The 16998-nt window shown below is 39.8% G+C and overlaps 1 protein-coding gene across 1 annotated transcript; it reads left to right on the forward strand.

The window, feature by feature from the left end:
* The first annotated feature begins 2844 nt into the window (after positions 1-2844).
* LOC110080086 (leukemia inhibitory factor receptor) lies at positions 2845-15576 on the forward strand. Its single transcript, XM_020795708.3, has 7 exons — positions 2845-2991; positions 3660-3796; positions 5537-5700; positions 9811-9970; positions 11123-11401; positions 12819-12948; positions 15191-15576. Exons 2-7 carry the CDS (start codon positions 3715-3717, stop codon positions 15351-15353), a joined length of 978 nt encoding a protein of 325 aa, XP_020651367.3. The 5' UTR covers positions 2845-2991; positions 3660-3714; the 3' UTR covers positions 15354-15576.
* Positions 15577-16998: the final 1422 nt, after the last annotated feature.

The following is a 16998-nucleotide window of genomic DNA, read 5'->3' on the forward strand; positions in this document are numbered from 1 at the left end:
ACTTCTGAAATTCTTAATCCTTTTTTTAAGGAAGAGAAATTGGTGAGGTAAATTCACCAGATTTCTCCAGAGAAAGGAGAAACTTGTTCTTCAACAAGTTCTCAGAGGTGTGGCTCGACATTAGCAGTGGTTGTAGCATAGCTTTCTCCATTTCTCCTCAAAATGTTTTTGCCTTGTGCATTGCTGCTACAAGAGTCAACGTCATTTTTGTGGGCAGCCTGGACACCATTTTGCTTCCTCCACAATAACTTCTATGATATTGTGGAGGTGTTAGGAGAACGCTGAATTTTGGTGGAGAAACTTGGGGAAAAATCTCTACAAAGCAGCCTTTCGGGGAGCAAGGGGGGAAAAGGCATCTTAGAAAATTCCTCAGGAAAATGGTCTTCTGGGAACTTTTGGCTCAGCGCTTGTCATTCTTTAGAGTCTAGCACCTTCTCCAGAGCCTCCACAATGTTACATTCTGAGGAGACCTTTATAGACATATTTTGCCTCAACTGCAAAAGATGCTTAAAGTACCATCCTTCCCTGTAAGAACTGTAGTATAATCACAAGGAAGGAGAGGACTAAGTCCAGCCCCAGGAAGAAGGAGATGCAGTAATTTGTCCTCCAATTCCCCAAAATGTTCCCTTTCCAATGAAAGAAACTTCCATTTTGGTGCCTCACTGACAGCTCCTTTCAGAATTTCTTTTGGTCATATTTTTGAACTTTCCGTAATACAGCAAGGTGACCAAATATTTATTCTGTATTTCTTTGCTGTTCTTTCTTTTTGTATCTTTTCATCACTCTCCAGCTTTCCTTGCTGCCCAGATGTCCTGATAGGAAAAAGCCCAGTGGAAGGAGTTACTTCATGGGGTCTTCCTTCAGGTGTGAAAAGCCAGGAGGGCAGCCGGCTGTGAGAGATGATTATATAATGCAAGTCAAAAAATTAAGACACGCTTCTTGGCTACCTCAAAAGTACCGGTAAATGAAACAAAAAAATAATAATCCAAACCTTCAGCCATTCTTATTCACTCATTTCTCCAAATGTTCTCCTCCTCTGAAATTATTTTCTGAGGCAATATATTTTCTATCAACTTGAATGAGCACTGCAGTTAGCCTTCTTGTATGGCCCTGTGGTCGCCATTTTGGACAACAGCCTCTTTGGCTTCATGGCCTGCTTTGCCAATGTTCACTTTATAGAAAAAAATGATCACTTTATGTTACTAATTAACCATCCTTTTAATATCCACTGGCTCCTCTATGAGCTTTAATATCAACTAGAAGTTGAATAAGAACAAGAAATTAAAATTTCCACCGGATACATTTCTTGTCTCAGCATTTATTTAAATAATTGCCCATGACACTTCCACGACACTGACTTTGAACATTAAGTAAGGTGGTATCTTACTCCATCAAGATTAAAAATGCTTTATCCAGCAGGAATTTGTTGAAGATATCACTCAGCCAACATCTTTTTTCTTTTGATTTTCACAAAATTAGAGAAATATTCAAATGGGGGGGGGGGGAATTGATAGGACAGGTTATAAGATGCCACTGATGCAGTTTATAGTTTTAGTCCAATGTGTTAAAGAGATAAGTATAATACTTTTTATTATCTTCAAATAAAAAGTAAAATAATATTAATTCTCTTTGTTCACAGAAATACAGACTAATATTTCTTATAACTGGAAAAAAGATCTAGCCATCTGTCAACTTAAAAGTGGGTTAAGAGGATCTGGGACATGGCCTAAGTGATCAACATGACAATTCTAGCAAAAATTAGGAGGGACAGCAGTGGGAAAATACTTTTGTGAAAACACAGGTCTTTTTATTGCATATTGGAATGCTGGAGTTCAAGAATAGATTATATGTGATTCTTCAGGAAATTTAAAAGATGAAAACATTAAACTTCTATTGTAATATATTTGTGTGTAGTAAATATTAATAACTGATTACTGTTGTTATGTGCTGTCAAGGCACTTCAGAGCTATGGTGACCCCATGAATGAGCACTCTCTAAAATGTCCTGTACTCAGCAGCCTTGCTCAACTCTTACAAACTGTGGTTCTTTTAGGAAGTCAATCCGTCTCATATTTAGTTTTCTTCATTTCCTGCTGCCTCCTATCTTTCCCAACATTATTGTCTTTTTTCAAGGAATCCTGCCTTCTCATGATGTGCCCAAGTAGGACAGCCTCAGTTTCAGCATTTTTGTCTCCAGAGATAGTTCAGACTTGATTTGGTCTAGGACCTACTTGTTCATCCATCTGGCAGTTTGGGGTATATGCAAATCTCTTGTCCAGTTCCAATGAATCTCCCCCCCCCCCCCCGGGAGCTTTCTTTCATGTCCTGCTTTCACACCCATTTATGGTGACGGAAATATAATAGTATGGATGATCTTGGCCTTCATCTCCAATGACATATCCTTACACTTGATGATCTTTTCTAGTTCCTTCATTGCTGGCCTTTCAAGTCTAGACGATTAGATTATTGTAAATTTTTTATTGTTATGTTACTCATATTAAAAAGAAGGATCCAGCCAGTTGGCCTTGGAGGAAAATGTTGCAATGTGGAAGACCCCTGTTCAGGATTCTAGCCAGCTAGACGTGCCCTTTTCCCGCATATACTGACTTTTCCCACTATTTCTAATTCAGGAGTATTCATCACTGCTTCCTTGAACATAGACGTCAAGTCTACTCATTAAGGAAACCATTGTGTCCATAATCATTTCCCAGCAAGGAAATTCTGGACGTAGGATAGTGATAAGAATACTCTTTTTTATCACGCTATTGTATCAGAACAAATAACAGCAAAGGAACAGATTGCCCCCATGTTCTTTAAAAGGTGGACTTCATGCTAAGATTCCCTCGGAGGCAACAGCAATATTAGAGGGTTTCTTTCTGGACTCAGCTGGATAATATCTGTTCCAATTTGTCCTCACCTGTCATCTTGTGAATGAAGCACAACACAGGTGGTACCCAGCAGCGGATTTGCTCAACCTTAGCTCTCCAAAATCGTAAGTCTCTTCATTAAAAAAAAAAAATCACCAGCAGTTTTGTAAATGTTGAAATGTATAATAACAGAGTGCTTTTATTTATATGTGTCATTACCAGGATCGTTACCTCACCTTTTCTTTCATCACAACAGTGTGATTTTTCTGTAGCAGGTGCCCATGTTTTATTAAAATATTCATTTCATTCACAATCCAATACCAAGTGTATAATGGTAATAGTATATTTGTATCAAGCTTAGATAGCTCAGAAAGTTAGCTGAGACAATGAGAAAGGCTGTGTTAGCCCCATCCTAGTTACAGCTATTTTGGCATCCCAGGATAAGCCAAGAGTGCCTGGCAGTGATGTGAAAGGCACTGTGCCTTGTAAGAGAAGAGCCAGCCTATATAGCCTTGAGCAACCTGCATTGTTGCAGAGCACCTCACAGAGAAATTGACTGGCAAATAAACTTCTCAGTTATAAAATCCAGATAAATGTCCAGATTTTATCTGGAAACGGTTGCCATAGGTCTGAATCAACTTGGCAGCATGTAATTATAGATTCCTTTGGAGCCACACGAAGTAGACAGTGTTTCCCACAGTTTGCTGTCTACACATGCATGAGTACATGCCCCTGGTATCTTAAACCAAAAATATTTTTTGAACATTGCAATTGCTATTTCTGTTCCTTTTAGGTATTAGATCCTCTCTGTGCATGGTGACCTGCTCATCATAGTAAATAGTAAAAGAATGCTGATTGATCAAATTTCATGTTGTTTATTGGCAGTCCTGTGTCTCCATATCCTGAATCGCTTTGCTACTCAAGCAAAAGGTTTGTTTGGTTTGATAACCATTTCTATTTGTTTGCAATTGGGTTTTTCTTTCATTCTGTCTCAGGACACTACTGGACAGGGGAAGTTGAAGTGATGGATCATTCTTTCTGTTAAATGTGCAGTCTCTGAAATATAAGGCAAACCAAACCACACCAAAATGAGTGAGCTATGTGCTTCTCTTGCTTTATGTGCAGTGGTTCTCCATCTTGGACAACAACCCAGATGTTCTTGGACTGCTACTCCCAGAACTCCAGACAACACCTGATGGTGAAGGATTTTGGGAATTGCAGTCCAAGAACATCTGGGTTACCTAAGGTTGGAAACCACTGATCTACTGCATTTAAGACTTTCAACTTCTGTTCAATATTTACATCCCCCCCCCAGGAAAAATAAAATTGTAATCTGCCTTGAACTTAGGGAAAGATGAAGTAAAACCTTATTAAAACATGCTAATCATTGACTTCATGAACTGCAATCACCCGAATCCTACACCAGCACTATTTATTTATTTATTTATTTGAAGTTCTGAAGGAATCCTGGCTTGCTTTCTTAACATCAAGTTTCTGGGTCTTATAGTGAAATGGGACAAAGCCAGCAGTCATGTATACATTTGTGATCATAGCTTTATTTGTAATTTAATTTATTTTTTGTTTTTAATTAATTAATTAATTAGTGGAGGGTAAGTAGTTCAGCAGAATTATCATGTACAATATAGTTAGATAATCCTGTGGTCAGGCAAAGAATAAGAATACCCTCCCACATTTACTAAAGAAGATATAGTAAATGACTGAGATAATACTATTATAGAAGACTATTTCTGGTCCGAAACAGTCTAGTCATCCTAACATTTTAAATTTTTTTGAACTTGATCTATATTTCATGAACATCCATAATCTTAAATTGTGCAACTCTCTGATACACATAAAATCGTTCACTTACAGTAATTTGATTAATTTTACATTAATGCATTATTTATATAGCTATAGTAAGATTTTACTTAGGTTTTTGAGTTAATTTAAGTTTTATTAATCTTTTAATAAGGCTTGTTGTTGTTAGGTGCTATGAAGTCATCTCTGACTCATGGCAACCTTATGAATGAGTGACCTCCAAAATGTCCTTTTCTCTCTTCTAAAAGAGAACTTAACCCTTTTATTTTTGCATAAAATGTCCATTCTTTGCCTTGAGAAACTTCATTAAACAAGGAAGTCTTTGATCTCCATATTTACTTCTTGAAATGAGACTCCTGTATTGACTGGCTATCTTTTTCCTGGAGTCACAAGTTTTTTTTAATTTTTAGCTCCTCTTACTCATCAGTCGCTGGTTCATTCTTCCATAATAACATATTGGTTTCTTAAAACCCTAATGCGCCTTGAGCAAGAGCTTTGTCATACGGTCTCATTTAAAGAGTCAGATCAGTTATGATAAACACATACAACAAACATCTAAAAATAAAATTTAATAAGGAAGGGTTCCCTATTTTAAAGGCCACCTGCTTTGTTCTTTAGCAGGCTCAGCTTCTTTGCAGTTGCTTTGATTAGAGAGAAGAAGCTCTCCATATGATAAAAGGCCACTTGTGTGAACATATTTTTAGGAATAAAGATCTTATAAATATTGAACAGGGAGTGTTGTACAGTATCTGTTTAGGGCTGAAAGATGCAGTAATAAAATAATGTTTTTAAACTCTTGATACTGAAGAGTTCTGATTTCAGTTTTTATTCTTCCCTCCACCCCTCATTCAGCCCTTGTTCCTACCACCCCACAAATTCATGAATTGACTCCTGACTATATATCTGATACCTTGGAAGTGAAGTGGTACGAAGGTGGTTCAGCCTTTCCATATGAACTGAATGCCATCTGGGAAATTCACATACTGCATAAAAAGCCCCTGAAGGAAGCAGCACGAGTAAGTCTCTCCTTCAAGTATCCTGGCATGTGTATATTACATGCACTCTGAACTTTAGAGGCATGTACTTGCAGAGATGGAAATAAAATTGGTGTGTGGACAGATTCAGCATATCTGGGGGGGTCTATTTTCTGCTGGTGGGATATTCGATGGCAGTGGTTCCCAACCTTGGGTCCACAGATGTTCTTGGATTAATACTCCCTGAAGCCTTCAGCACTAACTGTGGCGGCCACGTTTTCTGGGAGCTGTGGTCAAAGAACATCTGGGAACCAAAGGTTGAGAACCACTGCTAAGGGGCTTAATAGACTGCTGAACATGATCAGAAAGGAAGGAAGGAAGGAAGGAAGGCAGGCAGGCAGGCAGGCAGGCAGGCAGGCAGGCAGGCAGGCAGGCAGGCAGGCAGGCAGGAAGGAAGGAAGGAAGGAAGGAAGGAAGGAAGGAAGGAAGGAAGGAAGGAAGGAAGGAAGAAAGAAAGAAAGAAAGAAAGAAAGAAAGAAAGAAAGAAAGAAAGAAAGAAAGAAAGAAAGAAAGAAAGAAAGAAAGGAAGGAAGGAAGGAAGGAAGGAAGGAAGGAAGGAAGGAAGGAAGGAAGGAAGAAAGAAAGAAAGAAAGAAAGAAAGAAAGAAAGAAAGAAAGAAAGAAAGAAAGAAAGAAAGAAAGAAAGAAAGAAAGAAAGAAAGAAACTAGTAATGAGAACTTTACATCCAGTTCTGAGGCATGAATATTAATTTGTGTTAAATGGTATAGGGGGACTCTGTGACCTTCCAAAAGCTTTCTAGAGCCACCATTCAGCTTTCTTGCCAGAAAAAGGAGTTGGTGGGGGCTAGGAGCTGCTGAAACAGTCTGAGGCAGGAGGCTGTATGCAGCACCAGAGCTGAGATAATACGGGACAGTCGTGAATTAAGAATATTTGTGGCTTCTAGAGGAATTCTCTCCATTCCAGTTTCACTTCCTTTTAGGCTCTGTAGAGGGCATCTCCCAAAGAAAGACCACTCCAAAGAACCACTATGGAAACTTCCTTTTTCTTATATTGCCAACAGAAAGTGAATGCCTCAGAATGCCATGCAGCTTCTGAGGTAGGCCCTGGTCCAGGTGGGCAAAATGTAGGCGTGGGTCTGTGATCTCCCAAAATTCTGCTTGGGGAATTCTTGGAGAATTCTGGAAATTGGCATTCAGATAAACCAGATGCCATGTCCCTGATGAATGAATGGGCTGTTGAAGTTGCCCTCTTGGCTGTACAGGAGAAAGGGGAGTGTATGGGCTTCAGATTTGCATCAGTTTCTTTCTCTTTGTGTGCTTCTTGCTAATATGAGAATATTTGGTACCGTACTTATGTTAGTTGATAACAGTGTGGCAATGTTATGGCTGTTAAATAAGAGTATATAATCTGAAACCCATACTTTGATAAAAATAGGAAATTTGTGCTCATTGCGTTAGGAAACCTATTCAGAAATAGTGCAGGTGAAAAATAAATCTGCACTTAGTCATAGAAGCCTCTAGAGGTGGCTTGCATCTATACAGGGACATCTGTGGCTACCTATTCTTTAACAAAAGGAAACAATAAGTGACCACTTGCCATGAAGAAAGAGGAAGTAAGGCAATTTTCACCTCACTAGATGCTTCCTAAGGAAAGACAAGAGTAACAAGATGTGTGCTCAGGAAGATAACTCTATCTCAGCATTTACTTCTATCCTACTATCGATCGTAGTACGATAGAGAGTATCCTAACATATGGCATCCTCTCATGGTATGGTCTGAAATGGATAAAAAAGGCTTTACAGAGAATCACTAAAATTGCCCAAAATATTATTATACTTCAGCTCCCAACCTTGGACAATATTTTTGCATCCCACTGCTTGCGGAAGTCATTTCATATTCTTAGAGGTTCGTCCCACCCTGCTTATAACTTCTTTGAACTGAGGCTTTCCGAGAGAAGATACAGAACAATTAAAATGCAGACAACACACTTTTTGACCAGTTTTTATCCTAGAGCTATAATTGAACTTAACAAGGAACCTAAGAATCACCAGCAGTGAGTTGTTGGACTGTATTACTATTACTTGGTCTGTAGTGTTGTGTGTACTTGTGCTCTTAGGCAGGGTTCTGGGTTTTAGGATTGTTATGAAGGTGTGTGTGTTTTGGTCTGGTCTGTGAGTATTCTTTGTGAATTTTGTTGTATGTACAGTGGTGCCTCGCTTAACTATTTTAATTGGTTCCAAAAAATTCATCGCTAAGTGAAAACATCGCTAAGTGAAATGTGGTTTCCCATTGAAATGTATTGAAAACCGGATAATCCATTTCAATAGGAACGAATTGCCATCCTTAAGCGAAAATCGCCATAGGAAACATCGCTATGCGAAATGTGGTTCCCCAATTGAAATGCATTGAAACCTATTCAATGCATCTCAATGGGGGGGAAATTCAACAACAAATTAAAAAAGAGTCAGAACAGTCAAATTTGATTAACAAAGGGTTTATTAAGTGCACTTTATGATTTCAAACATTTTAAACAGTAAACTTTAACTTTATAACATTAAAAAAACAGCAAACATGAGGCTGTTTAAACCATCATTAAGCGAAACAGGGGACCCAAAAATTTAATCGTTATGCGAAGCATGGTCCCAACATTGCTAAATGAAAATCACCCATAGGGACCATCGTTAAACGGAGCACAAAAACGCTCCAAAAAAGTCATTGCTAAGCGAATTCATTGTTAAACGAAGCGCTCATTAAGCAAGGCACCACTGTATATACAGTGTATATACTGTATGTTCAATGACAATTAATAAATTATTATTATTATTATTATTATTATTATTATTATTATTATTATTATTATTATTAGTAGTAGTAGTAGTAGTAGTAGTAGTAGTAGTAGCAGCAGCAGCAGCAGCAGCAGCAGCAGCAGCAGCAGTAGTAGTAATAAGTCCACCTGGATATCTATTTATCTATTGCTCTATCTAGTTCAGTTTTCCTGTTACAGACATTTGTGCCCTTTTGCTTCCAACAGCAAAACCATGGTATAGCCAAGGAACCACACCAACCCACTGCTGACCATTGCAATTTTGTATCTACTCCCACAACCTGCAAACCCCTCACCCCTAAAAACAATTTCTTTAAAAAATGAAGCATGCTTTTAAAAATGAATTTATTTATTTATTTATTTATTTATTTATTTATTTATTTATTTATTTATTTATTTATTTATTTATTTATTTATTTATTTAATTTTATTTTATTTCTATCCCGCCTATCTGGTCATACTAGACCACTCTAGGCGGCTTACAATTGGAGCAACAATAAAATTATTAAAAACATTACAAATAGACAAAAATGGAAATCAAAGAATATAAAAGAAAAATAGTCAGGGATTATCTGTTGGGAAAGCCTGCCTATACATCAGTGTTTTCAATTGTTTCTTAAAAATGCCCAGCGAGGGAGCCGCGCGAATCTCAGGAGGTAAATGTTCCCTTCTGCTCTTCAATGGCCAAACTCCATTTTTATACAGTATAAAAATGTTAGGAAGTGATGGGGATTCTAGGAATTGGAGTGGGGGCTCAAACATGGCAAAATGGCCCCTTCATTCTCCTAGTAGGCACAAAGGAACATTTAAAGCCCCAGTTTTAAAAGAAACAATTAGAGATGGGAGTGAACAGCTGGTTCATTGGTTCGTAATGGTTAGTTCTCTGGACACACAAGTGTTTTGTGGGCACCCTGGCTTCCTTCTTCCACCTCCTATGGTAGGCGCCTACTCAAAGGAAGAAGTAGGGCATGGAAGCCTGGGACATTGCCTCTGAGTGGACGCCCACTAAAGGAGGCGAAGGAAGGAAGCTAGGGTGCCTACAGAAAACTTCTGGTCTGAAGAATGAGCCATTACAAACTGCCAGTTCATGCCCAACTCTAGAAATAATTAGAATTATTGTGGCATGTGGGGCCCATTGAAGCTGTATGTGTCCCACTCTGTATTGATGTGCAAAATGAGAAAGCATGTTTTCATACCTGTATTGGCAGCCTAAGATCTTAACCCTTCATATCATGCCAGTAAGAATCCAGAATATTCAAATCACTCCTTGAACATTTAGTTTTTTAAAATATTTGTCCTCCATTTTAGGATATCATTCAGTCTAGGTTGACGGGTACTGAGAAGCTCCTCCACTGGGTGTGGACATCGGACCTGCCTTTCAATTGTACCGATCACTATGTCAGGATTCGCTATTGTCTTGTAGACCATGGGATATGTAGTGAATGGAGTGAACTTGCAAAGATACCTGGTGAGACAACATTGTTGAGAACAAATTTGGGAGTGGTGAATACTGTTTTATCAGATGCACTACATGGGTTGTCTGGAGAGGTGTAGAGCTAATGACTTCCTAGTCCACACGCAGAACCACCAAATGGTTCATCATGTATTTCTGTGACCTTGTAATGTTTTATAAAAAGATTAGCCAGAATTATTTTGCTGACGTGCACCAGCATAAGTACACCATCATAAATTGCAGCTGTGAGTTGCCCCTGCTTAAGGAGTTACTGTTTGGATTCCTTGTTGTGCACCAAATCATGTGACTGACACATGATGAGAAATAAAGGCAGGACTCTCTCTCATGGAAGTGCTATAAGTGTGTTTAACTGGACATGCTTATAGGCGTCTCTTCAGACCTTTGCAATGAATGTACAAAGACCTGATTAACAACAAGGGAGAGGGGAAAATACTGGGACAAAGACTAAATGAGAGTACCCATTGCCACCATGGCTGCTATGCTTTCTCCTTTCAGGCTGCAATGCTCGAAGACGGCTCCTAGCTTTGATCGCATATAGATATGAATGTTGTTCTTTGAGGCAGGGATTTTAAAAAAGGATATGGGATCTGTCACACTCCCCAGTGGTGCCTCGCTAGACAATGATAATCCGTTCCACTGAAATCGCTGTTTAGCGAAATCATCGTCTAGTGAAAAGCATTTCCCCATTGGAATGCATTGAAACCTGTTTAATGTGTTCTAATGGGGAAGAATCATCATTGTCTAGCGGAGATCGGCCACAGGAAAGCCGCTTTGCCAACCACCAATCAGCTTTTTAAATAGCTGTCTTGCGAAGCTTAGGTCCCGAAAACACCCATTTTGCGAACATGGAGCTGTCAAAATCGTTGTCTAGCGAAAATTGGTTTGCGAAGCAGGAACCAAACATTGTCCAGCGAAATTCCCCCATAGGAATCACTGTTTTGCAAATCGCTACAGCGCTCGCAAAAAGTCAATGTCTAGCGAAAAAACTGTCATGCGGGGTAACTGTCTAGCGAGGCACCACTGTAATTCCTAGGATGTTGCATCCTTGAATGATTTGGATGAACAAACTGCTCCACTGAAATGGGGGAACAGGCAAACATTTCACATCTTTCTTCTTTTCTGCCCTTTTCACCCTTGTCCTTGCAGGAAAAGATTCTGGAATGTATCCTATAGACAAGGTGGTACCCATGGGTACAGACATGACTTTCTGCTGTGTGTGGAAGCGTGGAGAAAGTATGACAACCATCAATTATGGTGGATGCCGATCAGGGCATTGTTGGACTGAAACTCTCACTGAACAGAGCATGGCACTCCATGCAGAAAAGGTTGCTCTTTCACCATCATCTGGATTTAATGCTTGGTGCCTAGCAGAGACCACAAAAGACTCCGATGAATCAATTTATGGAACGGTTCTGTTCGTGGGCTGTAAGTATGTTGAACGATGTAGGTGCACACTCTTATAGCTAGGGCTACAAATCCCAGGAAGAAAATGTGAACTCATCCAAGGTGGAGATCAGGCCTGGCTTCAGTTTTGTTACTCCAACATTCAGATTGTTCTAGTGCAACACGAGAAAGCCTACTGTTGCAAAAGTGTGTGTTTGTGTTTGGGAAATAACCTAGCTCTCTTAGCTTTTTGAAATCCTATACGTTCAGAAGCATTAAGCATGGTGCATGTTGTGATACTCATTATGAAATTAGCTGGAGGCAGGGGTGAGAACTCATTCATTTTGAGTCCTATTTGTGTGAATTTATTTATGTGTTTCTTTCTTTGTTTCTATGTTCACTGCCCCATTAGTGTTGAAACGCTATTCTAGGCAGTTTACAAATGATAAAACCAATGTGTTGCTCAATATACTAAAGAGCTCATCTATCCTCCAGAATAAAATTCTTATATTTTGAGTTCTTACTGAAATATCTTTGATGCCAACATCAGGAGCTATTTTAAGAATACTATCCATTTTGGTTTTGCGCTGTTTCTTGTTTTCCTAATAATAATTTCATCCCATTTATATATTGATTGTGAATTCAGCAAACATTTTTGTGTACACAGCTTCTCAACCCAATTGAGTTTGCATTCATGTTATATGAGAACCTATAATCTTTTGCCAGTCCCAGCTGTCCTGGAACTGTTTAATCAGTACGATTTGCATAAGTATTGCTCCCCCATTCAGTCGGTCTACTCTAGTCAAGACTAGCAATTGGGTGGGTGCATGACTCATTAAGTAGACTACTGGATGAGTTTTTATATAAGTAATAATACCATAATAATCTTAGAACTGCAGAGCTGGAAGTGACCCAATGGATCATTGTGTCCAACCCCTGTCAAGGAAGCATAGAGGGGAAGCGCATTCTCTGGCTCTGCAGCCAGATGCCTGTGTACTCAAGACTTGCTTGTGTTTTGAAATACTGTAGATAGTAGAGCCTCTTCTCCATCACAGGAAGCTGTGGACCAGATGCAAGTAATGGGTTTCACAGCAGAGCTCACCAACTGGATTTGCCCATTCCAAGGTGCAATCTCTACTTGGTTAGTTGCGAGTGTTGATCAGTGGTTCCCAACCTTGGGTAACCCAGGTCTTCTTGGATTGCAATTCTCAGAAGCCTTCACCACCAGCTGTGCTTGCCAGCATTTCTGGGAAGAACACCTGGGTTACCCAAGACTGGGAACCACTGATGTAGATGAATTACATGAGTATGAGCAGAAATAGTAAATAGTCAGCCATACAGTATGCCACATACATGCTTGGAACACTTACTGGAAAAGACAGAGGTGCATGTACAATGCATTTTAACAATGTTTAACATGTTCATTTATTTTCCTCCCCCCCCCCCCAATTTTGTATAGATCCACCTGATGTTCCAAAAAAATTAGATTGCACAGCTCAGAATTCTGAGGAAATAATGTGCCAGTGGCAGGAAGGAAGACGCACGAACTTGTATGGTACACGGGGAACACACTACTTTTTAATAGAACAGTAAGTCTATTTTTGGTTGGGAATTTTATGTCCTTCATTAGTAAAATTGATTTCAATTGTTTTGTTTTTTTATTCTTTTTTCTTATTTTTGTGGGAGTCCGACGGAAAACAAGCACTGAAAAGGTTATTCTTTAGTATATTGTTCATGGCATTAAATATTTTATGTGCATGCAAATACATACACATACAATGGATAAGGATGCAAAAAATACTCATTCCCTTTGGTCTAGGCAGTCTCAAGACTCAATGAGGAATTTCTAAACCCTTACCTCCAAGGAGAGACAAGGGGCACTTCTTTCCCTCATCATAGTTTCTGAAATTTTCTCAAAATATCTCTGTGGCTGTCTCCACAAAACTAAAATATTTTCCCTTTAGGAAGCAAAAAGCACACACAACAAGCCCAGAAAGGCTGGATGGTTGTTTTAAAGAGATACAAACAACTAATCTGAAATGTCTAAGATTTTGTTAATGTCTACCCAACAAGGGGGCAGCTATTGTAGTTTTATATAAGTGATGTAATTTTTACAAACATTGTCCAGTAAATAACATTGTAGAACACCTCACAATCTTGCAGGGTAAGGATGAAAATTTTGCAGAATTCCTTATTCTTTGAGGACAAGGAAGGATATAGAGCACACACACTGATAACCATTCATGGTTCTTAATTTGTGTGTGCATTTGTGTGCGGGGCTACAGATTCTAATTTTACATGACTCTTGCTACACAAAACTTTAGTTGGGAATCAAATGATTGAGAATGGGGTGCCAAGAGATTTGACGGGCTTCAGGAAAGAGCTTCTAAGCCTCAATAATGGTCAACTCAAAACCGTTCCATTCTTTTCTAGTTCAAATTAAAATCTGAACAGAGATAGGCTTCTCAAGTGAAGAGGTAACTCTAGGAATACCAGGAGTGGGAAGAAAAGTCCATCGTCCAAAGGGGACCCTTTCTCCCCAAGAGTTCCCCTTCAGCTGTTCTGAGCATAGCTGTTCAAATCAACCCTTCCACAATCCAGCACAGAAATTCTTCACTGCTTTGCTTGGAGCTTGCACAGAATTGGGGGTAGGAGTAGAGGTGGTCTCTGATTAGGATGATACTTTGGGGGCCACTCCATTATTCTTCAAGCCATTCCTCAAAAGCCCACCTGCAGCACAAAGACTGGAAGGAGCCATTTGTTTGTTTTTGCTAGGAGTACACATTAGGGAGGGAATGAGCTAAGAGCAGAAACAAAGAAATAGGCACCAGACATGGGCTCGAACCTTGGTGGTTCATGCCAGTTTGTTTTTCAACCAAACAGGTGCTCAGTGTTTCCCAGCCCCACCTGCTCCGGTGTCCACCCATTCAGGGGCAGTGTACCAGCTTACTTGCCCCATCTCCTCAGACATGGCCTCTGAGTGAGTGTATCCAGAGGAGACAGGGCTGGGAAGGACTGAACACCTCCTGTTGAACTAAAAAACGAACCAGCACGAATCGCCGAACCGGTGGTTTGTGCCCATCTCTAATAGACACCCTATATTCAGAGCTGAAAAAACTGTCTGGATAGCTCAGTGAGCAAGAGCATCTGGCTGCAGAGCTAGAGGCTGAGACTTGAGAGTTGAATTCCCCACCATGCCTTGGACAAGCTGCACAGTCCCAGGGCACCCCCAGAGGAAAGGGAATGGCAAACCACTTCTGAGTACTCAATACTTAGGAAATCCTAGCAGGGGATTTGTAGTATTGACTGAAGGAAAACTTTGAAAGAACCCCATGCTTAAATCCTGAAGACCAATCAGCAAGCAAAGCAAGCTAATTCGCATAATCCTGGAAGTGTGTGAAGCTGGTGCTCTTAACACTTACGGCTTTTATCTTCTAATGAAAGATGTGTGACATATACCAGTCTTTAAACTATTTAACCCCATAGCTCCTGTTGCTTCTCCACCCATTCCTCTACTGCCTGCTCCTCTTACTTGAATTAATGATGTGAATGATGCTTTTCAGATGGAGACAACATAGCAAAGAGAGTGGTTCTGTGAAATTATATAGCCGTTCAGAGCTGGCACTTGTGGTGCTGCTGCTAAGGGGAATAATGTATAAATAAGCAACCACAGAATACCCCCAAATGTACTGAAGAGCCAAGGGGCTTCCAATACTGAAAGTTAATATATATTGTACATATCCAGCTTCATCAGATGGCAAAAGGATTTGATTTATTATTTATACAACATCCTGCTTAAATCTTAACAAGCCTTTGTCTTTAAATTTGCAGATTTTCTGGGAAGAATATTACATGTATACATGTCAGAAGAGGCCAGCAACATTTTCAGTGTAATTTTCCAGTTCTGACAGATCAGACAAAATATCACTTCACGCTCGAGGCCTACAATAACCTTGGCCATTCCAAAGCTTCAGTTTTATTGGAAATTGACTGACAAGGAAATGTGAAAGAAAGCTTTATGGACACTGTGTGGGACTGGGATATTTCAGAGATTAACGTTCAGTAACCAATCTGCATAGCCTTTCTATGCTCTTGCAACTGCAGTGAAGCAGTCTTGGGAATGGGGTGAATGGAAGGGTTTGTTTTCTGATTAATGGGGTAGGACATAATGAATGGAATTCTATTTGCAATAATCATGGAATAAATTATTGATGCCATTTCCCTGTAACGCTTTGTTGAAAAATCTGTTATGCTCATGATGACCTTGGTTGTCAGGGAAGCTAAGCATGGAGTGAGGTGAGCCTGAATGAAGGTTGAACTAGATCATATGGTGATCACAATTTGGGCAGAGCTTCTACTACAAATGGTGAAACACATCTGTTTGTGATGTTTTCACCTCTGTATTTTACATCATGTGAAAGTCTGGACTGGATAAATCCCAAACCGGAATTAAGATTGCTGGAAGAAGTATCAACAGCCTCAGATATGCAGATGATACCAATCTGATGGCAGAAAGTGAGGAGGAATTAAGGAACCTCTTAATGAGGGTGAAAGAGAAGAGTGCGAAAAAATGGTCTGAAGTTCAACATAAAAAAAAAAACTAAGATCACGGCCACTGGTCCCATCACCTCCTGGCAAATAGAAGGGGAAGATATGGAGGCAGTGGCTGATTTTACTTTCTTGGGTTCCATGATCACTGCAGATGGTGACAGCAGCCACGAAATTAAAAGACGCCTGCTTCTTGGGTAGAAGACAATGACAAACCTCGACAGCATCTTAAAAAGCAGAGACATTACCTTGTCGACAAAGGTCCGCATAGCCAAAGCTATGGTTTTTCCAGCAGCAATGTATGAAAGTGAGAGCTGGACCATAAAGAAGGCTGACCACCAAAGAATTGATGCTTTTGAATTGTGGTGCTGGAGGAGACTCTTGAGAGTCCCCTGGAATGCAAAGAGAACAAACCTATCCATTTTGAAAGAAATCAACCCTGAGTGCTCACTGGAAGGACAGATCCTGAAGCCGAGGCTCCAGTACTTTGGCATGAGAAGAGAAGACTCCCTGGAAAAGACCCTGATGTTGGGAAAGTGTGAAGGCAAGAGGAGAAAGTAATGACAGAGGGTGAGATGGCTGGACAGTGTCATCGAAGCTACCAACATGAATTTGACCCAACTCCGGGAGGCAGTGGAAGAGAGGAGGGCCTGGCGTGCTCTAGTCCATGGGGTCACGAAGAGTCAGACACGACTTAACAACTAAACAACAACAAAATCTTGCATCTAGTATGGTTTATTTTATGATTGGTCATTGGACATTAAATATGAACTTTATGTGTGTGTCTGATTTCTAAAGCATGTACTGTATCTCTGGGTACATCCCATTGTGTGAGAGAAAATGGAGCAATTGGGTTAATCGGAGGGAATTCACATTCCCTTTAATGTCTATCTTCATCTTGAGACTTTCTCTGTTTAAAGAACTCAGAGGCAGCAAAAATGATTCAAGCTTTATCGCCTACCTTCTTCTGAAGACTGGTACAAGCACAGAGCCATACTAACCACTTCCAGGGGCTGAGACATTCAGAATTGTCTCTGCACTCAAGAGACATGTTGAGGTTAGAAAGAGAGCAAACTGGCATGTTTCTGCTT

This window comes from Pogona vitticeps, chromosome 2 (genome assembly GCF_051106095.1).
Source record: "Pogona vitticeps strain Pit_001003342236 chromosome 2, PviZW2.1, whole genome shotgun sequence".
Lineage (NCBI taxonomy): Eukaryota > Metazoa > Chordata > Lepidosauria > Squamata > Agamidae > Pogona > Pogona vitticeps.

Excerpts from the sequence above, each read along its gene's own strand:
- LOC110080086 (XM_020795708.3), top strand. The coding sequence starts at position 3,715 with ATGCTGATTGATCAAATTTCATGTTGTTTATTGGCAGTCCTGTGTCTC. Across the intron at positions 5,701-9,810 it reads CCCTGAAGGAAGCAGCACGA|GATATCATTCAGTCTAGGTT; the intron begins GTAAGTCTCTCC and ends CCTCCATTTTAG. Across the intron at positions 9,971-11,122 it reads TGAACTTGCAAAGATACCTG|GAAAAGATTCTGGAATGTAT; the intron begins GTGAGACAACAT and ends TTGTCCTTGCAG.